The sequence below is a fragment of the Anneissia japonica genome, unplaced genomic scaffold (assembly GCF_011630105.1).
Source record: "Anneissia japonica isolate Jap-2015-1 unplaced genomic scaffold, ASM1163010v1 scaffold2471_len1564793_cov202, whole genome shotgun sequence".
Taxonomy (NCBI): Eukaryota; Metazoa; Echinodermata; class Crinoidea; order Comatulida; family Comatulidae; genus Anneissia; species Anneissia japonica.
Genome location: NW_022709610.1, coordinates 1,416,478 through 1,437,215, shown reverse-complemented (window position 1 = coordinate 1,437,215; position 20,738 = coordinate 1,416,478). Strand labels below are relative to the sequence as shown.

Here is a 20,738-nt window from a genome sequence, read left to right as displayed (position 1 = left end):
ATATATATATATATATATATGTTTCTCCTTGTTTCTCTCTCAAACTCTGGTATATCATCAACGGATGCCTTATGGTGGTTCGGGGTAATTGGAATTATCACACTTATACGATTATTGTTTTTGAGGAGTCTTAGTTTAGGGTTAATTTTATGATTGCTTTGAATCACTTACGTATTTATTCTACTTTTACATTAAATCTCACCTGTTAATATTATTCATTATAATTAATCACATTCGATTCTGCTTTCTGTACATTTCTCAGGATGCCAAATCTGCTTCGATCATTTAGTGGAAGTAAACCACCAAACAATATTGTATCCAAAAGCAACCAGATATGGGTCAAGTTTGAAACAAATGTTGCCATCAATCGCAAAGGCTTTGAAATTCATCTTAAGGAAAAATACTTCTCCGGTAAGAACACGACAGTGTCTTTTGCGGGTTGTTTTAAGTTTTACCCAGTTTATTCATACTCATCAGCAATTTGTAAACCTATATCAACAAATTAATAATAATCATTTTAGACCTATTATTAGATTATTTTATAATATTAATACTGTAATAGTATTATGATATGATATGATAAAATCTTGTAATGCGCCAATTCAAAAGAAGAATGATCAAATGCACAGAGTACGGTATGTAATTATAGCAAGCTGTTTGAGATGAGTTTTTGAATAATAGAGGTAGATGAACGTTTCCAAAGACAAGAGGCAGCAGATGTGAATGTTCTTGTGTGAAATTTCAGAACAGTGAAAAGATTTGATGTGATGTGTCGTGTAGTGTAATAGTAACGGAATATATTGCAAGGAAAATTAAGGTAAACCTTATTCAAACAATTAATTTACTTGTTGACTTCGCTTTGGTTTATTTTCAGATTGCGGTGGTCAACTGCAGGTAAAAGAAGGAAGCAGCGTCACAATGGCGTCACCGAACTTCCCTGATAAGTACGATCCTTCCCTTGATTGTAAATGGAGGTTTTCCATCAGTCGAGGCCGTCAATTAACCTTTGTAATCCTTGAGTTTAACACAGAGGAAAATTACGATAAATTTTCTCTGGGTGACGGGTTAGGTCCTGATGAAAACATGACAAATGCATTTATTACACGATACAGTGGGCACGATTTACCGTCTCCTCCTGTTTACACGACGACTGGATCCGAAGCCTGGATGATTTTCACTTCAGATAACGTGTCTCAGATGGAGGGTTTTTTGGTACAGGTTTACGACAAGGAATATTATGATGAACTTTTTCCGGCGGATGACGAACAGTCTTTCAGTTTCGAGTCAGTTCCTTTATCTGTTGTGGATGAAACGGTCGGCTAATTATCTATATTATTAACGTGTCGATCAGGAAAGGCAATATGAAATTGAAGTAATACACCGTGTATGCTGATTTCAATCTACGAATAGGTTCTCAACTCGTTATATTAATTTTTCGATTTTTATAACTTATTTTCGCTTCCAAACAATGTGATGACGTTACTAATAACATGTTGTGTAATAATCTTAATCCCGTGTTTTAAAAGATTTTTGTTAATTTAGAAGAAGATCTGCTGCATATCATATCATTTGTTTTCTTTAAAGTTCTTTTGAAGTCATAGTTTATTTGAAATTGCTATTTAAGTGGAACTTTTCAAGAATGTTCATTTTAACTTATTTTCGAACACTATAGAAACTTAGCTAGCGCTATATTATTTCGATCGTTAGGGTAAATAGAATCACGGTCTACGATGAATTGCATAATGTTCATAGAAAGTTAAAAAGGGTGGAGACGGCTATGGTTTCTAAAATTGCTAATATGCGAGTTCAGTGTAGTGTAATTGTTATTCGATATTATAGAAAACATTAAAAGTTGATTAGATATGTCATAATTACAATGACATTTCTAGAATTGTCTGATCAGCTTTGTAATTATTATCATTCTCGTTGCTTCATCTCTAACGTAATTTCTTTTCCCATACATATGAAAACATGAATTTGTCTAAATATTTTTTGTTTTGTACCAAATGTTTACTACTACTACACTGAAAAAGAATTTTATAAATAAATTTAATGCAATGATACCAGCATGCACTCGTCTTCGATTCTTCGATATGCCACAATTGCTAATTATTAATCATTTAAAGATTTGCATCGGCTTGAAAATAAAGGTTGCACTCACGGTTATAGTGTAATACCTACGGTTAGTTATTTGGTTTGATTCTTGTTTGAAACTAAGATAAATTTAATTGTCATTAAAATATAACACAATTTGGTAGCGCTGAATGTCTTTAGAACAGCCTATAAAAGTCGCACATGGTTTAGTTTGGTTGATTCCGCTAATAGCGCTTGTGATTCCTATTACAGTATTTCTAAATTTTATGTTCCATACTTTACTACCGTACTTTTCTGTTTATTATTCTTTATAGAGCGCATAGAGACCTCGTTTATTTGCGCTATATAAATCCATCTATTATTATTATTATTATTATTATTATTATTATTATTATTATTATTATAGGCCTATTTCATTTTCATCTAAATTAAACGTTTCACTCTTTATTAAGTAGGCCTATAGGGTAAGGTAAGGTAAACTTCTAAAATTCGGTTCTTGATGTTGACTCCCCAGCTTTATTCTGTAATGAGATCTAAATACGGATAGTGTCTTACAATAAATTTATTTGAAACATCATAATTCGTTTTATTGGTTGAGGAGAAGCACATTGGTGTTGCACTTCTTAATTCCATTATTCTTATTATTACTATTGAAGAATTCCCTCCATCGCCTTCAAGTAAAACCATGTAATATAAAAGCATAAGAGTAGGGGCAGTAAAGAATAGGCCTATGTCTACTACAGTACAAATGGGGGATTTCACTTTTCTGCATATATAGAATTTACAGTTACATAGACCTATTATTGGGCCAGCTTAATGTGGTGCTACTTTTATGAGAAGGAGTTGCATCGTTTACATGGGTGTGGTCGTTACATCATCTACATAATTATGCGTAATGCCACGTCAAGTACATGAGTATGGTTACTACATTCGCTACAGGCATTGTAGATACACCATCGATGGGGTACGTAGCTACCCCATTTACATAGACGTGGTACAGTAGTTACATTACGTAAGCGTACTGTACGTTGTCGTCAGTATCATCACACAGTATAACTGGAGGCCTAAGGCATATTATTGCCACTAAATCTTGTGTAATATTAGTGGCAGTCTAGAAACAAGGAAGACAAACAGGCTATCACTCTTATTCCTGTATAATTTTCATTGTGAAAGCTACTGACACAATTTGTTAACAAATACAAATGATGAAATTAGGTTACTGTGTTGAAAAAGTCGACTCCAGTCGTACGAGGCGCTCTTCAACTTGTGAGAGGCGTTGGAGAATCGAATTACAGTCACACTTTTCTAAAAAAAAATATAAGGCAAATATTTTATATGACAGATATTTATAAATGAATAGCATTTTATTGAAACCGATAGTTATTATTATCGATATAGGCCTATTTTCTTTGTATGTTATCTATATCAATGTGTTACGTTTGTTTCTACGATCGTTAATTTTAATTATCTATTATTTTAATATCACTGAATAAGAATTCCAAGTTTATTCTCCCTTCTCAACTAACACACTTTTAGACCTCCAACCGAATAAAATCCCATTTATGTTAACAGCGCTAATGATGATAATGTGATTGATGTTGATAATGAGGGAGATGATGACGTATAAACTTATTATTAATCATACCAGATATAATTTTTATAAACTCACCAACGTGGAATTCCCATTGAGCGGCTAATGACTGGTATACATTGCATGTAGGTGTACTGTTGCAGGCATCACAAAATAAGAACAGAGCTACCCCAGGATCCAGCCTCACTCTGAACGTGCCGTGTGTAGTAGCATCCGGCAGAGGAACTATCATTTTTCTCCTTGTGACATCATCAATTGTAACACTATCTCCAGAAGCATCTACCTTAAAAGCAACACTTGGATTGGATTGATGCTGAATGCGAATAAAAACTGGGTTTGCTGGTTTACTGATCTACAAAAATGAAAATGAAGACTTTTTTATAAGCCCTATTGGTTAAACTGGGCATTTGCAATATTGGTTTAAAATCATCAGTGTCAGGGAAATGTACAAAGTATTATACCCTACATACAAAACAGGGTTAGTAAAAAAAAGTGTTGACTGTGATGTCACTTTTCCCCAAGAGATGGTTCCCTTGAGACGTCGTCACACTGTGTCTTTAGTGGACCATTGATGGGCAATAGTGATCCGTGTTAAGAAAATCTTGGTAACATCACTGCTGTGGTTCAAACTGTCAATCATCCTATGTGGTCCAATTTTAAATTTCGGAGGCAAAATGCATTTGGGTGATTCTATAAGTTTTAAAATATAAATTAACCATGCAGATGCCCCAATGTATAGAGGCTCGAAACTTACTTTCATATCGAATGTAATGGTAATGTTAGTGATTGGTGATGCCAAAACTTCATTTGCATACGGTTCACTTTCACTGGTGACAACTGATGGACCGCTAATGTTGTCTTGGTCTTTGGGTGCCTGATCTGAACGTTAGGAATGAATAATTAGGCCATAATAGATCAATGCCTATAAATTCATATTGCTAATAAAAGTAACCTAGAAATCAATTCAGCATCGTCATCATCATCGCCATATTCATTGTTAACCATTCCCACTGTTGTCGTTATTGTTATTATGGGTCGGATAAGTCCAGTATTATCCGAGAAGACAGCAACTGAAAAATTGAGGGAGGAATGAGATTCAGACCCGCACTCGCACAAGTAGGAGCGCCGCCTCCGCCACTCGACCACTCGACTACTCAACAAACTCGATCCTACGGCACCCGGTGAAACCGGTACCGGTTCTGGTTCTGGCTCTGGTGGGTAAAGCTGACCTCATAAGGCCAGTATTTATTAATAATTATGTATTGTTTATTAAATCTTGATGTCTTTCTTACCAACTACAATCAGCTCCATTACTTCAGTGATGCTCGACATCCTATAAATGCAAATGGGAAACAATCATTATCAAAAATCTTGTGTTCGAACCAAACCATCCACAATAATAGGCCTATTTTTAGAAATTTTTAAAACTAGAAAAAACTCACAATGTTGTTTTCATAGACTTGGTAATTGTGGAAAGGTAAAGTCTGGTTCATAGAGGAAGAACATGAGAAAAAAAAAAGATATGCGACAGAAGGGATGTATTCTGTCTCTTATACACATCTAGATGTGTATAAGAGACAGCTATNNNNTGAAGGTGTTGAAGGTAATGTATCCCTTTAAGTAAGACAATTTTTGAAACATACTCGTCCTGCTTAGAAAACAAAAATACTGGCTTGATATTTATGTCTAATATCATTGAGAGTGTAGCCTATACTATGCGATATTAAAAGATAGACTAAGATAATTTTTTTTTAGATTTTCGGATATAACTTATCCAAAGCATACAGACTGTTGAACGAAACAGTCGCGTATTGTCAATGACGTGGTACGAAAACATTGTGATCAGCTAAATCCCATGGATTTTGTTAATAAATGGCTTTAAAGTTAATTTTGTCTGCTGATCTCGCCTGCTTTACTGCGGCCTTCAGATTAAATCAATTTGCAGTTGTTCTGGATTTTTAAGCTATGGTATGGAACAGTTATGGTTTTTTCATATTATAAGTAGCAATTTCTCTGATTGGTTAATTCGTTGCAGTGACTTGCATTTGAATTATGACGTGATCGTATCACTTTCCTTGTATAAAAGTCATCCAACAAAGGAGTCTGCAGGAATGGTAATTTAAGCCAATAATGTTCCAAAGTGAAGTAAATTAACATAATTGGTCCTAGTACTTTTTGTTAAATAGGGCCTAACAATTTTACGAGAGCTTGAGATCCTGTGGTACACGCAGTAAATCACCACCCCTAATGGCAGTACACAGTAACCGAGAGAAAACTCTATTTTTTATAAGTTATTGTTTCATGTTGTACAGAGAAGAACCGACAGCTTAAACGTCTGCTCCGAAAAGATAGGACGCTATACCACCAGTGGCGTGTTTAGAAGTCTTGTAATGGGGGTGCAGATGTGGGGAGCGAAGGCAACGTGGGGGAGGCTCCATGATCTGTTGAGGGGCGCTAATTCGCAAAATAAGGTGATTATTAACTACTTGATAGTGACTTTTTGGTGGGCGACTGGGGGAGGTGGGGCGAGAGTAATTTTTGGAGGGGCGTTCGCCACCCCGTGCACCCCATAAATACCAGTAGCGGATCCACACCTACCTCAGGCCCATCATAGTTGGGCCTGAGGTGAGAAAATTATAGGAAATAGTAGCTCTAGATTACCGGAAATGACACTTTTATTATAGTAAAATTCATCGTCGTCACATCACCATTATAATAGTCAAAAAGAAACACCAACAAATTTCTCATGATGTTTAACCAGCGATTTTCGGCAACCATAGATATCTAATTAATGTGTGATATATTATAAAACTTAAAAACATTGTCTTTAAGTATTTTATAGTTTTGGCCCATCTGCTTCAAAGCCTAGTCCACACCATAATCTGAGGAGGGAACATTTTGGGAAAATAGTAGATTGCCGGAAATGACACTCTTATAGTAAAATTCATCATCATCGATCTAATTAATCCCTGTGATGTTGCAATGAAAATAAAACTCAATTGTCTTTGATGTATTTTTAATTTACTTCACCTAGGCCTACTTCATGTGCCGAAAACTATTATTATTATTATTATTATTACACGCTTTTTCTCATACTTCTCAAATTATAATAAAGGCATGCGCACTCGAGTCGTGTATTATCAGATGTTTGTGGGCAGAGATAGAGTACGTTTGTACAGTACAGTACCGTACCCTTTCATTAAAACCTGGGTCATTTATGCAGTTCATTTCAAAAATTTTCAGGCATCTTTTTGACTTTTAATTTAAAATTATTAAATTGCGGACGAAAAGTGAGGGCACCAACCCCCACCCCCTTTAAAATATTTGGGACGTGTCCCCTGTCCCCCTTCATCATGTTTTTTTTTAGGGGCGTCTTCCATTTGAGATATTTTGGAATCAGTTGACGGCTAGATGCTCTTGGAAGAAATCTGAAAAGAAGTTAAGCTTAAAATAGAAAGTGTATGTTTTACGAGAGTATACATGTATACATGAGAAGAATACACACAAGACGAGTAACCATTTTTTTTTTCACGGTCACTTAGCAAAAGTGTTACGTACCTTTGGGTTCCCAGTGCTACAACGTGTACTTGATGCCGTCCTTTGTCTTTAGCACTTGGTCTCCATGACAATTCTCTGACATAAAAATCGCCATCTAAATATCCATCCTTGATTATCATCCCATTAATGCCCTCAATGACAAGTGACAGGAATCTAAAAGAAAGGGAACACAAGTATTTGTTATTTATTTTTTTTAAATTGAATTGAATGGAATCAAATGTTATTTGTAATGTAAATTTATATAACGCTATGTACCTAAAGTCTCAAAGCGCTCGAGACGGTGACATAGCTTGTTCGGTAACGGATTGGTTGATTGGTGAGTAGATTGAATTGGTGGTTGGTTGATTGATCGATTCAATGATTGATTGATCAATTGATTTGTTGATCGATTGATCGATGGATCAATTGATCGATAATTCAGTTAATTGACCTGAATAATAGGTCGGCCGTCGGCCGGTCTGTCGGTCGGTTGGTTGCAGATGAAATATACCGATTATTCATTGATTGATATATTGATTGATTGGCTGGTAGATTGAATGACAGACTGATCAATTGATGGTTTGATTGAATGATTGGTTCTAAATATTAAATACTCATGAGTGTTCACAGCAGTGATTGTTCGTTTCCATATTTTCTCAACTTGTAAATAAGTACAGTTTCGACCAATATCGATCTCCGGTTGAACCAGTTCGCATATTGATGGTGCATCCGTTGTGTTTACTGCAAATAAGGAAACATTAAATATTATTATACATTAAATTTTTATAATTTTTATTTTTATTATTATTATCATCACTAATTGAGTGGTTTTGCAGTCCTACGAAAATCATACCTAATACCGTTACCGTACGTCATTGATTTTAAGAATTCTGCGTTTTCTGTCATACAGCGAACCTGTATTTGACGAGAATCAGTTTATGGGCATTGATATTATATCAATCCTATACCGGTACTAATTTGAGTAGGAGAAAGTGTTTGTTATGATTTACCGCACAAGTACCTGCACATTATTATCTGGAAGAAATATATGTTCGTTCCATCCTTTTAGGCCTTTATCATAAAACGAATTTTTGATTTCCTATTTTACACTAACACAATTTACAACACTGAACGAGGCGATTTGTCAAAACAAAAGCAACACACGGCAGAATTTAATGCAAATTGTCTTAATATGCAGTAGATACAACTCCTTCTGTCTGGTGCCACGCTGCCTAAACGAAATTGTTAGTTCACAATATTGTTTCTTATTTAAAAAGTTGGTGTTTACTTACAATTAAAGGACTTGAGGCCTTTCACAGAACGTAGCAATATTCAATATTAAACTTCATAATCTTGTATCATTACGATAGCAGAATGACACATAACTGGCAGAGATATTATGCTAAATTGCGCATTGGTGTGATTCTTGAGTACTAGGGCCTTTAGCAGCCGAGAGGGGTTTAGTTACCAATGTTGACAAATACAAACTTAAAGAATTTAAAATCACTCATATCAAAATACATGAAGACATGTAAATTAGTAGAGGAAAAAACAAGGGGGTGGAGGGGGGGGGGGACTCACGAATCCGACGACTTATTTCCAGTGGTGTCCTTCCGGGAGTGAATAACAAGGATAGTCTAACACATTTAATTACAAAATCATTGTAATAAAAATATATACATTCCTATAAAGTCAAAAAAACAAGAATACCTATTTTTTCTCCAGTAAGAAGTTGATAAGTTACACCCTTCGAAGGAAATTTTGCGCAACGGTGAGTACACGCATCACAGGATTCCGATTCTGTTGCACCGTTTTCAATAACTATACGATACATATTTCCACTTTCAAGTGTTGGTCCATTAAAATGATATGTTTTACGGTCATTGATGTGTACTACCGCTGCATTTTCATCCGACAGATCCACTTGAAAAATCTCTTTATTTTCTGGATCGGTAAGAACCCGAACGTATCGTGACAGTGTTGGACGTTGTATCTGTATACGTTGTAAAGTATAATGATAAGCAATGCTTTTAAAATTATTAGGTTAGGCCTTTGAAAATTTGTTATTACCAAGCTCTCTAGAGAGAATTTCATAATATTGCGTTAGTAATTAGCACACTGACTTCCGAACCTACCAGGTACCCACTTATATTCCAGGGTGGAAACAACCCTAGGTTGATAGTGTTATTAAGAGACACAAGCAAAATGAACTGTGAGGTTTCGAACCACCGACCTCAAGGCTCAAGGTTGAGGTTCCGAATGGAAATCGCCAACCGCTCTCAGATAAAATATTAATGTAAATTTTAATTTATTGTTTTTGTTTACACATACGATAGGCCTACTTTATTCTAAATGTTGTTGATGCAAGCACATGCAAAGAAGCTTTGTAATATTTTTACTTGATTATATTTTTAAATTGTAATAGCAATGTGAAATATGGTTAGCTTGTGCAAGTATGATGAAAGAAAACATACTTTCAACATTTCAGCTTTTACAGCACTCAGTTGGAGCAAAGATCAACCTAATACACCCCCACAGTCGGAATTTGAACAGATAAGACATATCCCCAGAAGAAACAACTTAAATAAATATGACAGGACTAAAATTAGAGATTGTAATCATATGTGTATATCATTATAAACATCCTAACTCAGAGTAGCTTCGTAACACTCTGGAAAATCCTTTAAACTTAAAGGGAAGCACTTTCTATGTAACTAAAATGAAAATTCTGCCTTTAAAAAAAATTGTATTATTGTATTATTTTATTAAGGTTTGCATGACGAAATACTAATAGGCCTGTATGTGATACACCACGTAGATTATCCCTATCCTAAAAATGTATTATTATTATTATTATTATTATTATTATTATTATTATTATTATTATTATTATTATTATTATTATTATTATCATTATCATTATTATTATTATTATATTAGACTTCGGCTTGTTGAACTCGGTTGGGGCCAGGAAGGAACGCAGTAGTGGGTTTCTATTTCACGACAAGTAATCAATAACAATTTGCCCCAAACTGGGCCCAATATGGGGGAAAACAAAACACCCCTATAACTACATACTGATCAATAATTAAGTAGGAGGAGTAAAAGGGGTGGAGTAGGATAAATTTAACCAAAAGTTCAGAGAGACTCACCTCTTGTCTGAACTGGCGCCATATTAATTGTCAGAGAGCGTCTCGTAGCTAGGATACACTCTCTAACCGAAAGCCATGACCTCTAGCCTAAACCACATTACTCCACCTGTGCAGATAGGCGTGAGGCGCCTGTGCTAATATAATATTAATTAAATCTTATTTATTTAATGACTTATTATTATTAGGCCTATTATTATTATTATATTCTTATTATTATTATTATTATTATTATTTTATTATTATCATTATTATTATTATCATTATCATTATTATTATTATTATTATTATTATTATTATTATTATTATCATTATTATTATCATTATCATTATTATTATTATAATTATTTTAATATTATGTATGCTAGCTCGATGCTTTGGCGTTTAATACGCCTTCTGTAGTTTCGTTTAATATTATAAGGCTATACATGTTATGCACATCGTAGGCCTAACTTACCTTCTGATCAAATGTAATGTTCCAAACGCGTTTATGAATATCATACACACTGGTTGACGTTGGATAATGACTCGTGATTTCGGGTGTTTCCTGAATTTTTGCTTCAGCCCATTTTCCTAAAGTTAAAATTATATTGTTTTCATTATTTTTTCAGGCCTTCAGTTTGTTACAATGACACCGTGGTGTAAAATATATAATGTTAAGCAATTAATAAATTTAATTTTTTAAAATATACTGTACAACCGAACAAAACATTATTATATAAAAAAAAAATTATTATATAATAAACTTACGTATTACATTTATCACAACTGTTTTATAATCACTGCGATATCTGCAAGTTAAGCATTCAAACAAATCCCCAGTGTTATCAATAAAGATATTACAGTAGAACATTATGTTGGGCATTATGCCTAAAGTGTGATAGTAATGTCCTAAGCTTTTAAGGTAAGTACTTGAAACGAAAAACACTGTGTTTTTCCATCAGGCATAGTATCTATGAAATATGAACGTTTCAGTAATATCCATGATATTATAGTACTTATTCTCAAATCATATAATATACGTAAATCTAGTTTGAATTAAATATGGATATAATATCACAGCATCGAGTTTATGGCAAAGTCCTGCATAACGACTTAATGCATTACATATATAACTTAGAAAACTATTAATTGTTTTAAAAACAAGACCCACTGGATAAAAAAATTACAGAGTATATACTTTTAGAAAAAACAATTTTTGTTTTTACATGCTCTAAATTATTTTGTAAGGAAAAGGAAAGGTACCGCGCAATAGCATAAAACAAAATCGTTATCGATAGCATATAGTAGGCCTATCTATAGTATAAATATAAACTTACCCATCGTTATCGATAGCATAAATATAAATAAAGTGTTGTCCCGAATCTTCTACAGTTGGTGTCCACGAGATCTTTCTAAACCCGTATTTTGTAGTAGAAGCGTCATTAAATTCGAAAATTCTGATTCTTGAAGTTCCCGGATAAACTACGATGTCTTTTATCCTAATGATCAGAATATATTATTATGCTTTATTCGCTACCAAATTATCAATATTGTAGATATAAAGACTTCGATCTCACCCATGCGTAGATATTTCAATTTAATTTTAGTTATAGATATAAATATTTTTATCAGCATTTCTCACAACAATCCTTTATAAATTATTTGCAAATTTTTAGTAATATAAAATAGTAATTAAATTAGAAGTGAATATAGTTTAGATGAGTAATTCAAAGTTGATAACTTGCTTTCTGCATTTGATTTAGCATTTTCAGTATTTATTTTCATGTAGGCCTAATATTGTTTCTTTGACACAGTACCAGTAAGTTAAGCGTTATTGGACCGCTACTTGTGTTTAGCGCGTATTATCGAATTACGCTTGAAAACGTATGGTAAACATACCCTGATGAGCTATCCGCTTTTAATGTAAGCATCCACGTCTCGCCCACGAGTAGATACAGGCAATCCTGACCGATGTGCAGTTTTGGCTTCTTGCATATATTTTGTGCTATAGACATAGACAAAAATTAGCCTTATTATCTAACCTATTACAATGTTGGCAGTTATATTATGATCATTCACTACGGTATAGAGGAAATTAACAGAAACATTCCATTTGCACCGTCCATTATCACGACGTGCCTACTTTAAATAATTTCCACAGTAATTAGACAGAAATGCTCACAGGAATTTGCATTTGCTGTTTGTTGCAAGTACACTGAATCTGACGTTCTGACGTTGAAATTACTGCACGTTGCTATTTGAAATTACGTTGATATTTGACGTGGCTATAAGAACTTTTAAATACAAAGTTAATTTAATGTGAAATAAGATGCTGTAACTTTGCTTAACAATGATTCAAGGTCATATCTTCTGCTTCAGATGTATCACTCACCATCTATTGACCTTAGCAGCATATATTAACCACCCCATCTTAATGATGTATATTGCTGGTGACCTGTGGTACTGTAGAAAGTTAATACATATTTTCAAGCACTTCAGCTCATTCATTTTTAGGCCTTACAGTATGAATGCTCAAAACGTTGTTGTCTTTTGGAAACTATGCCTATCTTGCTTCTTAGACAATACAATTTGAACAGGAAACATTGCACTGTTATTCGGGAAGTTTAAATTACCTCGTTTATCAACTCTGATTAAATATTGCACCGGTACTTTACTCAGTCTTTGACCGTCTCGGTAATCTTCGACAGTGATCGGCACAGCAAACCAATAGCTTGTTAAACGATTGCCGTAATCTGGGTGACTGTAATCAAGAGCAGAGACAGGAAAAGTATACTCACACCTTTCCTAAAAAAATTAACACAATGTTAAAAAAGTTTTTGTATGTGAGCACACACTATGTATTCATATTTGCGCTTTAACGCATCTATCATTTTGTCATAGGCCTACACACAATATTAGGGAGATTTCGATTGCACGACGACGGTAGGACGTAGAACGTAATGACGTCACTAAGAAGTCATCTGCGCATGCGAGAACGTTAAGGCCACCTCGTCGAGTAGATTCTGGAACGCAATTTGGCCAAATCTACGTATGCAGAGAACGTAGGACGCCAGGTAGGACGGTCACGCATGAGTGATTCCGTTCTATCGTCGCGTCGTCGCACAAAGCTCCCTACTATACAAGCAAGGTAGGGGCCTACTGTAAACGTGTACTAATTGTACGTTAGATATGATAATGTTGAAATCAAGATGGATAGTTTGGACGAGCAATTAAGATTCGGGAAAACAATAGAGATAAATAGGTCTAGAGAGACACTGCTAATTGACAGAGCTCCCGCCAAAGTAGACCTATCCTTATTTCATGTTGTTTTCCAATAGTACGTCTGTTAAATAGGACATGTAATACAAGACAAATTTGCTAGAAAAATTATTCCAAATGGATCTCATAACATAAATGTATATTTACATTGATGATGCAGCACCATCGTAACACCTTCGGGCCAAAAAGAGTGTCCTCTTATGGGTGTCCCTTGAATAGGGTACCTCAATGGACACTAACCAAAAACGTGAAATTGTCCCCTCTCCAGGGGTTTTTGCACATTAGCCACACAATGAGGACATAGATTTGTCATAGTTTTATTTCAGTTGACCTAAGAACGTGTTACAATATAAATGAAGCTAAATTGTAACAATAATTTGCAATTCAAATACAATACATTTATGATTAAATCAAAATAGATGTAATTAAAACAAGAAAAATTGTATATTGTTCCAGATTCCAGTGTCATGACAGATATAGCAGAATTAATAGAGTAATGACTTAAAAATCAGGATGAGAATTGAGGGTTACGGATAGATTTAAATTCTATGTGAAAATATGTAAAAGAAAAACTAATCCCATGACAAAGAGTAATCTTTTATTAAAGTATGCTGAAAAAATAATAAATCCCACAATTAATTTATACAAAATAACACACATACCGATACCCATTTTTAAAGGATCAAGAAAAAGTGTGAATTTTATCACTAAAATTTGAATATATTGTAGTTGTAGAGTGTTACAATAAAAAAAAAATAGTGATACGATAAAAAAAAAAAATAGGCTCTTACATACTTCGTTCATCACTGCATGCGGTGATATAGGCCCACAGACGGGAACAACGTTCATAATTCCAGGAGGGCATTCACTCGGACCAGTAGCCCAACGACATCGCACTTCATCACCATCAGGATCGAAAACTGCAGATACACAATTAATAGATTATCTACTTCGAGCTTGCACTTTATAATGATATTATGATTGTCTGTTTGGCAGGATATAGTAATAAAACCAAACTTTTTTTTCATCTCATTTATTCCACATTGTTTAGACCATTTATAAACAAACATTGAAATCAAAGTTACTGATTCATAAAAAAAGTCAAGGAACTGTAAAATATGTCCCTGTCGCCCCTCTCCAAATACAGGAAATACAGCATCAAAAATGAAATGAACAGAAAATAACACACTTCTTCGTATATAAAATTAATGAAATAAACACAATGTTTCTTCTCTGCTAATTTGCAATTTGAATTGACTCTAACTCTAAATGCTTTAATTATTATAATGATAATTAATATTATTCATCATTATTATTGCGCTTGACTACTATTGGACATACAACAGGGTGTAGTTTCTATTGTTTGTTTTTTTCTTAATTATTATTATTTATACGGTTTGTGTATGTGATCGGACAGTGAAACAGGTTCAAAACATGTAATTGTGTTATCAAAAATTACTGTATTAAAATGTGGTGGGGTGTTAGCGGCTTAAAATGTGAAGTGAGATGACTCGATAATACATAAACGTAACGTTTTGCTTCGAAAACCTTCAGTACAGGAGGGGGGGCCAACTGGGGAACCATCTTTTAAAAGGTGGTTGGGGTCGAATGGCCGAGCGGTTAGCAGGGGCGCCGCAAGCTATAGCCATAATATCTGCACTGGTTCGAACGGCACGCTCGCCTATGGTTCTGGTGGTAGAACAAGTCTTCTCGGAGGAAGGACTATAAACCGTAGGCCCAGTGTATACAATGGCTTACCCCGGTGTACTGTAACAGACAGCCCCTGTGGTAGACGACGAGAGTTGCTGGTACCGGGTTACCGGGTAGCACAGACACGAAGGGACCCTTAGGGGCGAAGGAAGTCAGTGATCGAGTTCCTAGTCCACATTTCAAGCGCCCTGAGCATCTTACATTGGATGGATATATGCGCTATATAAAACTACACTATTATCATCATCATCATCATCATCATCATCATCATCATCATCATCATCATCATCATCATCATCACCATCACCATCATCACCATCATCACCATCACCATCACCATCACCATCATCACCATCATCATCATCATCATCATCATCATCATCATCATTATTATTATTATTATTGGGGACGTGCGAACTTTCTTTCTAGTGATAGGCCACTGATTTTAACATGTGTATGCAGATTCATTGCGTTCATATGACTTCATCTTACTACACTAATTAACATTTACCTGTTAATTTGATTGTCACATTCCCACAACTATGTTGCACGACATATATAGGTGGGAACGTTGCTATGGGAGACGCATTGTTGATACTCGTATCAACTTCTATCATCATTCTCCATAATTTATACATTGATCCTCCTCCATAGTTGGTAATCTTCCTCCAGTAACTACTTGACCTAGTGATGTTTTTGCTTCGTTGATATCTGCCAACCAAAATGTTATACATTTAGTGCAATTATTAAAATAATAAATGACATTTTTTTTACAAAATAGGCCGAAATATTTTAGAAGTCAAGCATACATTATACTTTTGTCTTCCAGATTGAACAGACAATGTTTGATCAGAGTTAGCTGATGAATTGTCATGAATATGCCATATAAACATTTTTGACCATATACAGTATATTTGGAGCCGGGTATAGACCACACTAATATATTATAGTTTACTATATTATCAAACAATAATTGTAAGTCTGAAAAACACATTATGTAAACAATCTTCGGCTGAAGACAAAACTGTAAACTTACGATAACGTGAATTGTGACAAAAGTGTATTTTTATCTCTTGGATCAAAGACGAAGGAATTATGGCCAGTGCTAGACCCATCCTCGATACTGTAGCTTACACAATTCAATCGCAGGGGTTTACGGTAGGCAGTTGGATTCGAACAGTTCAGACATATTAGAAGGCCTTCACCTAATATTTCTTGTCGCCCTTGACAATCAAATATTGGTCTTAAACTTTCCTCGACATCTCGTACCCATGATATCGTCCATGAAACCTGAACCTTTAAAGTGAGTTAAAAATAAAAACACAAGATCAACAATAGGTTTAATATTCATTATATGGTAAGAAAACACCCTTAAGCTGTGCCTCTGACCACAGATACCGTCTCCCTTGGGCCATAGGTCCTTGATTGCCAATCGCTCCGCCAAAAATAATGGACGTCAGAAAATACTGGCCTAACTCCTTCCTTTCACCTTTGTTTAAATCTCAAAATAATCATTCCCTAATTATAATTACGGCATTAAGTAAGCTGATAAATTTGATTCTTATGCTTCAGAAAAGACAAAATTACTGTAGGTCAAATTTAAATGAAGGATGATTTGCGCAATGTTAAATCTTCCTATCTTGACCCCAATATCTTAAAGATGGGCATCTGTTTGATTACACTGTCGGAGCCTGGTGGGGGGGGGGGTGTTTTTGCTGGCGCGAAATTTCAACTAAACTCTCAAGCTCTGGTTATCACTCCTCAGACAACTCCTCAAACTTTAAGATGCCTGGGAGAAACTAACTAAGTTTAAGGTACCGAATAATCCGAATAAACAATATAAAATAACAGCAACAATACATGATATTAGTTACACCATCCACATATCAGGGGGCATGGTTTGGCAGACGATATTGTGAGTCACTTAGTCCCAAAAGACTAAGTGCTATTGGCTTTTGGCTCTGCATGGATAAGAAGTTAACCCCGGCAAAAGAGACATAATTTCATCACAAAACTACAGAGTGTCTAGTGACTCATTAAAGAAAACGATATATAATGCACAGATCGCAATTTCACATATAATGTAATTATTATCTTAAAATAATTTTATTAAAAACACAACTGCTTAAAACTTCATTAACTACGGTATGTTGTGACGTATTTATTTAGAATGTGTCGTTCAACTCCAGGACGTATCCCTCCTCTAAATTATTCTATCTTACTCTCCTTGGCTACAGACTTTCATCTTCGAGTGTTTGCCTTTGGGTCATCCATCCACCTTCTCTTTGGTCGTCCTCTTTTCCTTTTCCTTCCCTTGAATACCATTCTGTGATTTTTTGCGTCCATCTATTATCTTACACCTTGCCAAATGACAGACCATATTTTGAAAATATAGTGTTATTCATATACAGGAGTCTATGCTTGGTGTCATAATATTTTATTTCAACTTCTGACATATACAATTTTAGATTTACAATGATCTAGTAGGAAACAGTCCATAGTGTTTCGACGACAAGTAAACAATTGGATATCGTTTTTGAACGTGATTACTTGAGTCAGCATGTGTATAAATAAGACCCCCACCCCCACCTTCACTTAACGGTCATGTTAGGCTGAGATCTGTGTACGATAAGAATATGTTTTGGCTACTCATAACTTTTTTTTGCTCTGTCAATACTCAAATGTTCTGCTGTCTTTCGTCTCTATGGAATTCACGATGCCAACATCTTTATTTCACGTTTCTATAGCCATCATGTGCCCCGTGCCCTATATAGCGTTATTAGTTGTACGTGGGCGCAGTCGAACTGCGCCCACTGCAGAAGATTACGAAATGTTCCACTAGAAACTTAAACTACGGACTCAAAATATAACATACTGTAGTCATATATTTATGTAAACAAAATATACATTAGGCCTAGGAGTCTCATGTCATACGCAATACATTGGTAGGCCTTTTATACTATTCTTTTAAGGGAATGCACTCCTCCTGGTAAGCCTATTTCATATTGTGAGAAAAATATTTATCTTACAGAAACGTATGTTAATATCAGCGGCTTCTTTAGGGGGTGCGCGATGGGGTGGGGGCGCATGTCCCTCCAAAATTACTCGCTCCTCACCCTATCGTCCCCTAAACAAAATCACTTGCAAGTACTGTAGTTAAAAATCACCTAAAATCACCTTATTTTGAGAGTTAGCGCCACTCAACTGATCATCGAGCCCCTCCCCCCACCCACTTCACCTTCGCTCCCCCTCCCATAAGCACCCCCATTTACAGACTTCTAGATACGCCACTGATTCCCACCCGAATTATTATTATTTGCGAATTTGTTTTCGCAAGCATTTAGGAATGTACTGAGCATTTATGTCAGGTAGAGCAACCATTATTTAGTATTAGGTGGCCCTGCCTATCTAAATAACTAAACAACGACATCTACATGCAAGGCAACATCGACACCTGTATAACATGGTGAATTATTGTTGCGTTGTCTTTTGCAGTTCATTTAAATTTTAATGAGGAAATCATTTGCCCTTATTTTCCCTCAGTTGGTGGAGAGACGCTTTTAGAAATATTCAACCGGGTACCGTATTACATACATACATGTACATATCGCTTCCACTCGTTCAGTCTAGATACACTTTTATTATTCCTAAGGAAATTAATATCTATAACATAAATATCTTAATAATTGTTTATAAAATTAACAAAACAATTATAAATGTAAATTTACCTTTCCATTACTTAGTGATCGCCAATTGAAGGTGCCGCCAAGGTAATGATTTGTATCTCCGATCGAACACAAGCAAGCAATCAAGTAAATGACAACAGAAGAGGAATGAAACATTGTTCTTCAAGGCAATGGTCTGTAGAAATGCAGTGTAACTACCGAACAACAGTGAAATAAACCAAAGATAAAGTAATGCAGAATGTACCGTATGAGTGCTGTGCCTAATGCGAGTTATTACAGTTATTGCCCTAGTGTTTTTGGAGACATGCAAATAGATAAATCACGTGACGTCGACACTAACAAGCAAACCTATTCAGACAGTTCCGTTTGATATGATATAATTATGTTAACATAAATCTTCCTACCAATTAACAATTTAACAAGTTAAGTACCGTAAAACTGATTTATTTAATGAACTACCTTGTGGGGAAAAATATTGCACAAAGGCCTATTACTCAATAATATTATACTACAAAGTTATTAATATACGCCCAAAAGAAACGAGCATGGTACAATCCATAGCGTGAACACGGTAGTCATTACATGGGTGGGCGGCCTATCCGGCTATACGGCAGGGTTGATATAAAGATAATGTGTTGTAAGAAATAGTATAATATGAATTATTAAAAACACATGGTATGACAAGTAGAGTCATTAGCGCCGATTGAGTTGTCAGTGATGGTCCCAGGATTTACCGACTGCAGCGTAGGAGAAGTCCTTGATGACGAAAGAGGGGGACGATACAAGCGAGGTTTTGGCCTGGGCCATGGAGAAGGGACCCTCTCGGTAAGGTCCAGGGGTTAAGTTTCATAAGGGTAAATTGGGGTGGAAAAAACTTCTTCATGAAAATTTCACGACGGCATGATGCGATGAAGTGGACTCTGCTAGATTACTTGTGGTAGAAGGACACATTATTGTCTGGATGTTCAACTTTTATTTCAATAACTGCCTGTATCTAGTTGGAGGTAGGCCTACTACTGTGATCGGCCAACATACCACTCTATATGTCTGTTCTCACAACTACCCCTTCCCATCTTTTACCTTCAACATAACGAAAATGGTGGAGCTTACACGATGTGGAGGGGGGGGGGGGAGAAGGAGCCATTGTGCAAATTTAAAACGAGAATTTAATTTAAGATTAATAAAGGTATGAAAAAACGAAACTACCTTGTTTTTATAAGAACCAGTAACATTTTCGCCCAGGCTTAATGTTCTAATTTTTTGCCTATTTCAGGCTCAAAATATTATTATTTTGTTCTTATTTTTCACACCTTTCTGTGTCTGCACACTTACTGCACATAAGGTACAGATTTATTTAAAAAAATAAAAACCTCATTTGACGCTTTACACCAACCTCAATTTGTTCTTATTTTGTTCTTATTTTTCAAACAATTTTATCAGTGTTCTTATAAAATTTGTTCTTATAAAAATATTACACTAACATTGTCGTTAGGCATATACCTATATCCAATTTTATTTTTATTTTATTTCCATCATGATCACGCCACGTTTAACATAAAGTAGTATTTTGTAAACTGTTGAAAAGATTTATATGGCGTCAATACCCACATTACGACCTATGTATGGTCTTAGTAATAAATTTCAAAATTGTTTGATATAGAAATCATTTATCACAGTCCAATGCCAGATTCGTTCCACACTTTCTCCTCT

The 20,738-nt window shown here is 35.1% G+C and overlaps 2 protein-coding genes across 2 annotated transcripts in view; one reads left to right on the top strand and one right to left on the bottom strand.

Annotated features, from left to right (window-relative positions):
• Positions 1-1,891, top strand: part of LOC117106790 (bone morphogenetic protein 1-like) — a 9,674-nt gene extending 7,783 nt beyond the window's left edge. The window contains exons 5-6 of the mRNA XM_033248232.1: positions 263-411; positions 875-1,891. Of these exons, the coding sequence (XP_033104123.1) occupies positions 263-411; positions 875-1,323 (598 nt within the window). The 3' untranslated portion in view covers positions 1,324-1,891. The remainder of the gene's footprint in view (positions 1-262; positions 412-874) is intronic.
• Positions 1,892-2,590: 699 nt separating this feature from the next.
• On the bottom strand, positions 2,591-19,321 carry LOC117106807. Its single transcript, XM_033248268.1, has 16 exons — positions 19,071-19,321; positions 16,379-16,638; positions 15,854-16,053; positions 14,428-14,552; positions 12,987-13,158; positions 12,253-12,358; positions 11,691-11,852; positions 11,122-11,162; positions 10,829-10,944; positions 8,933-9,215; positions 7,837-7,963; positions 7,244-7,396; positions 4,978-5,018; positions 4,440-4,564; positions 3,764-4,037; positions 2,591-3,399 (listed from the first exon to the last, which is right to left on the bottom strand). Exons 1-16 carry the CDS (start codon positions 19,182-19,184, stop codon positions 3,311-3,313), a joined length of 2,388 nt encoding a protein of 795 aa, XP_033104159.1. The 5' UTR covers positions 19,185-19,321; the 3' UTR covers positions 2,591-3,310.
• Positions 19,322-20,738: the final 1,417 nt, after the last annotated feature.

Coding starts and splice junctions, on each gene's coding strand:
- LOC117106807 (XM_033248268.1), bottom strand. CDS start 19,184: ATGTTTCATTCCTCTTCTGTTGTCATTTACTTGATTGCTTGCTTGTGT. Junction 12,359..12,986: donor AATCAGAGTTGATAAACGAG/GTAATTTAAACT, acceptor CTATGTCTATAG/CACAAAATATATGCAAGAAG. Junction 3,400..3,763: donor TCAATGGGAATTCCACGTTG/GTGAGTTTATAA, acceptor ATTTTTTTTTAG/AAAAGTGTGACTGTAATTCG.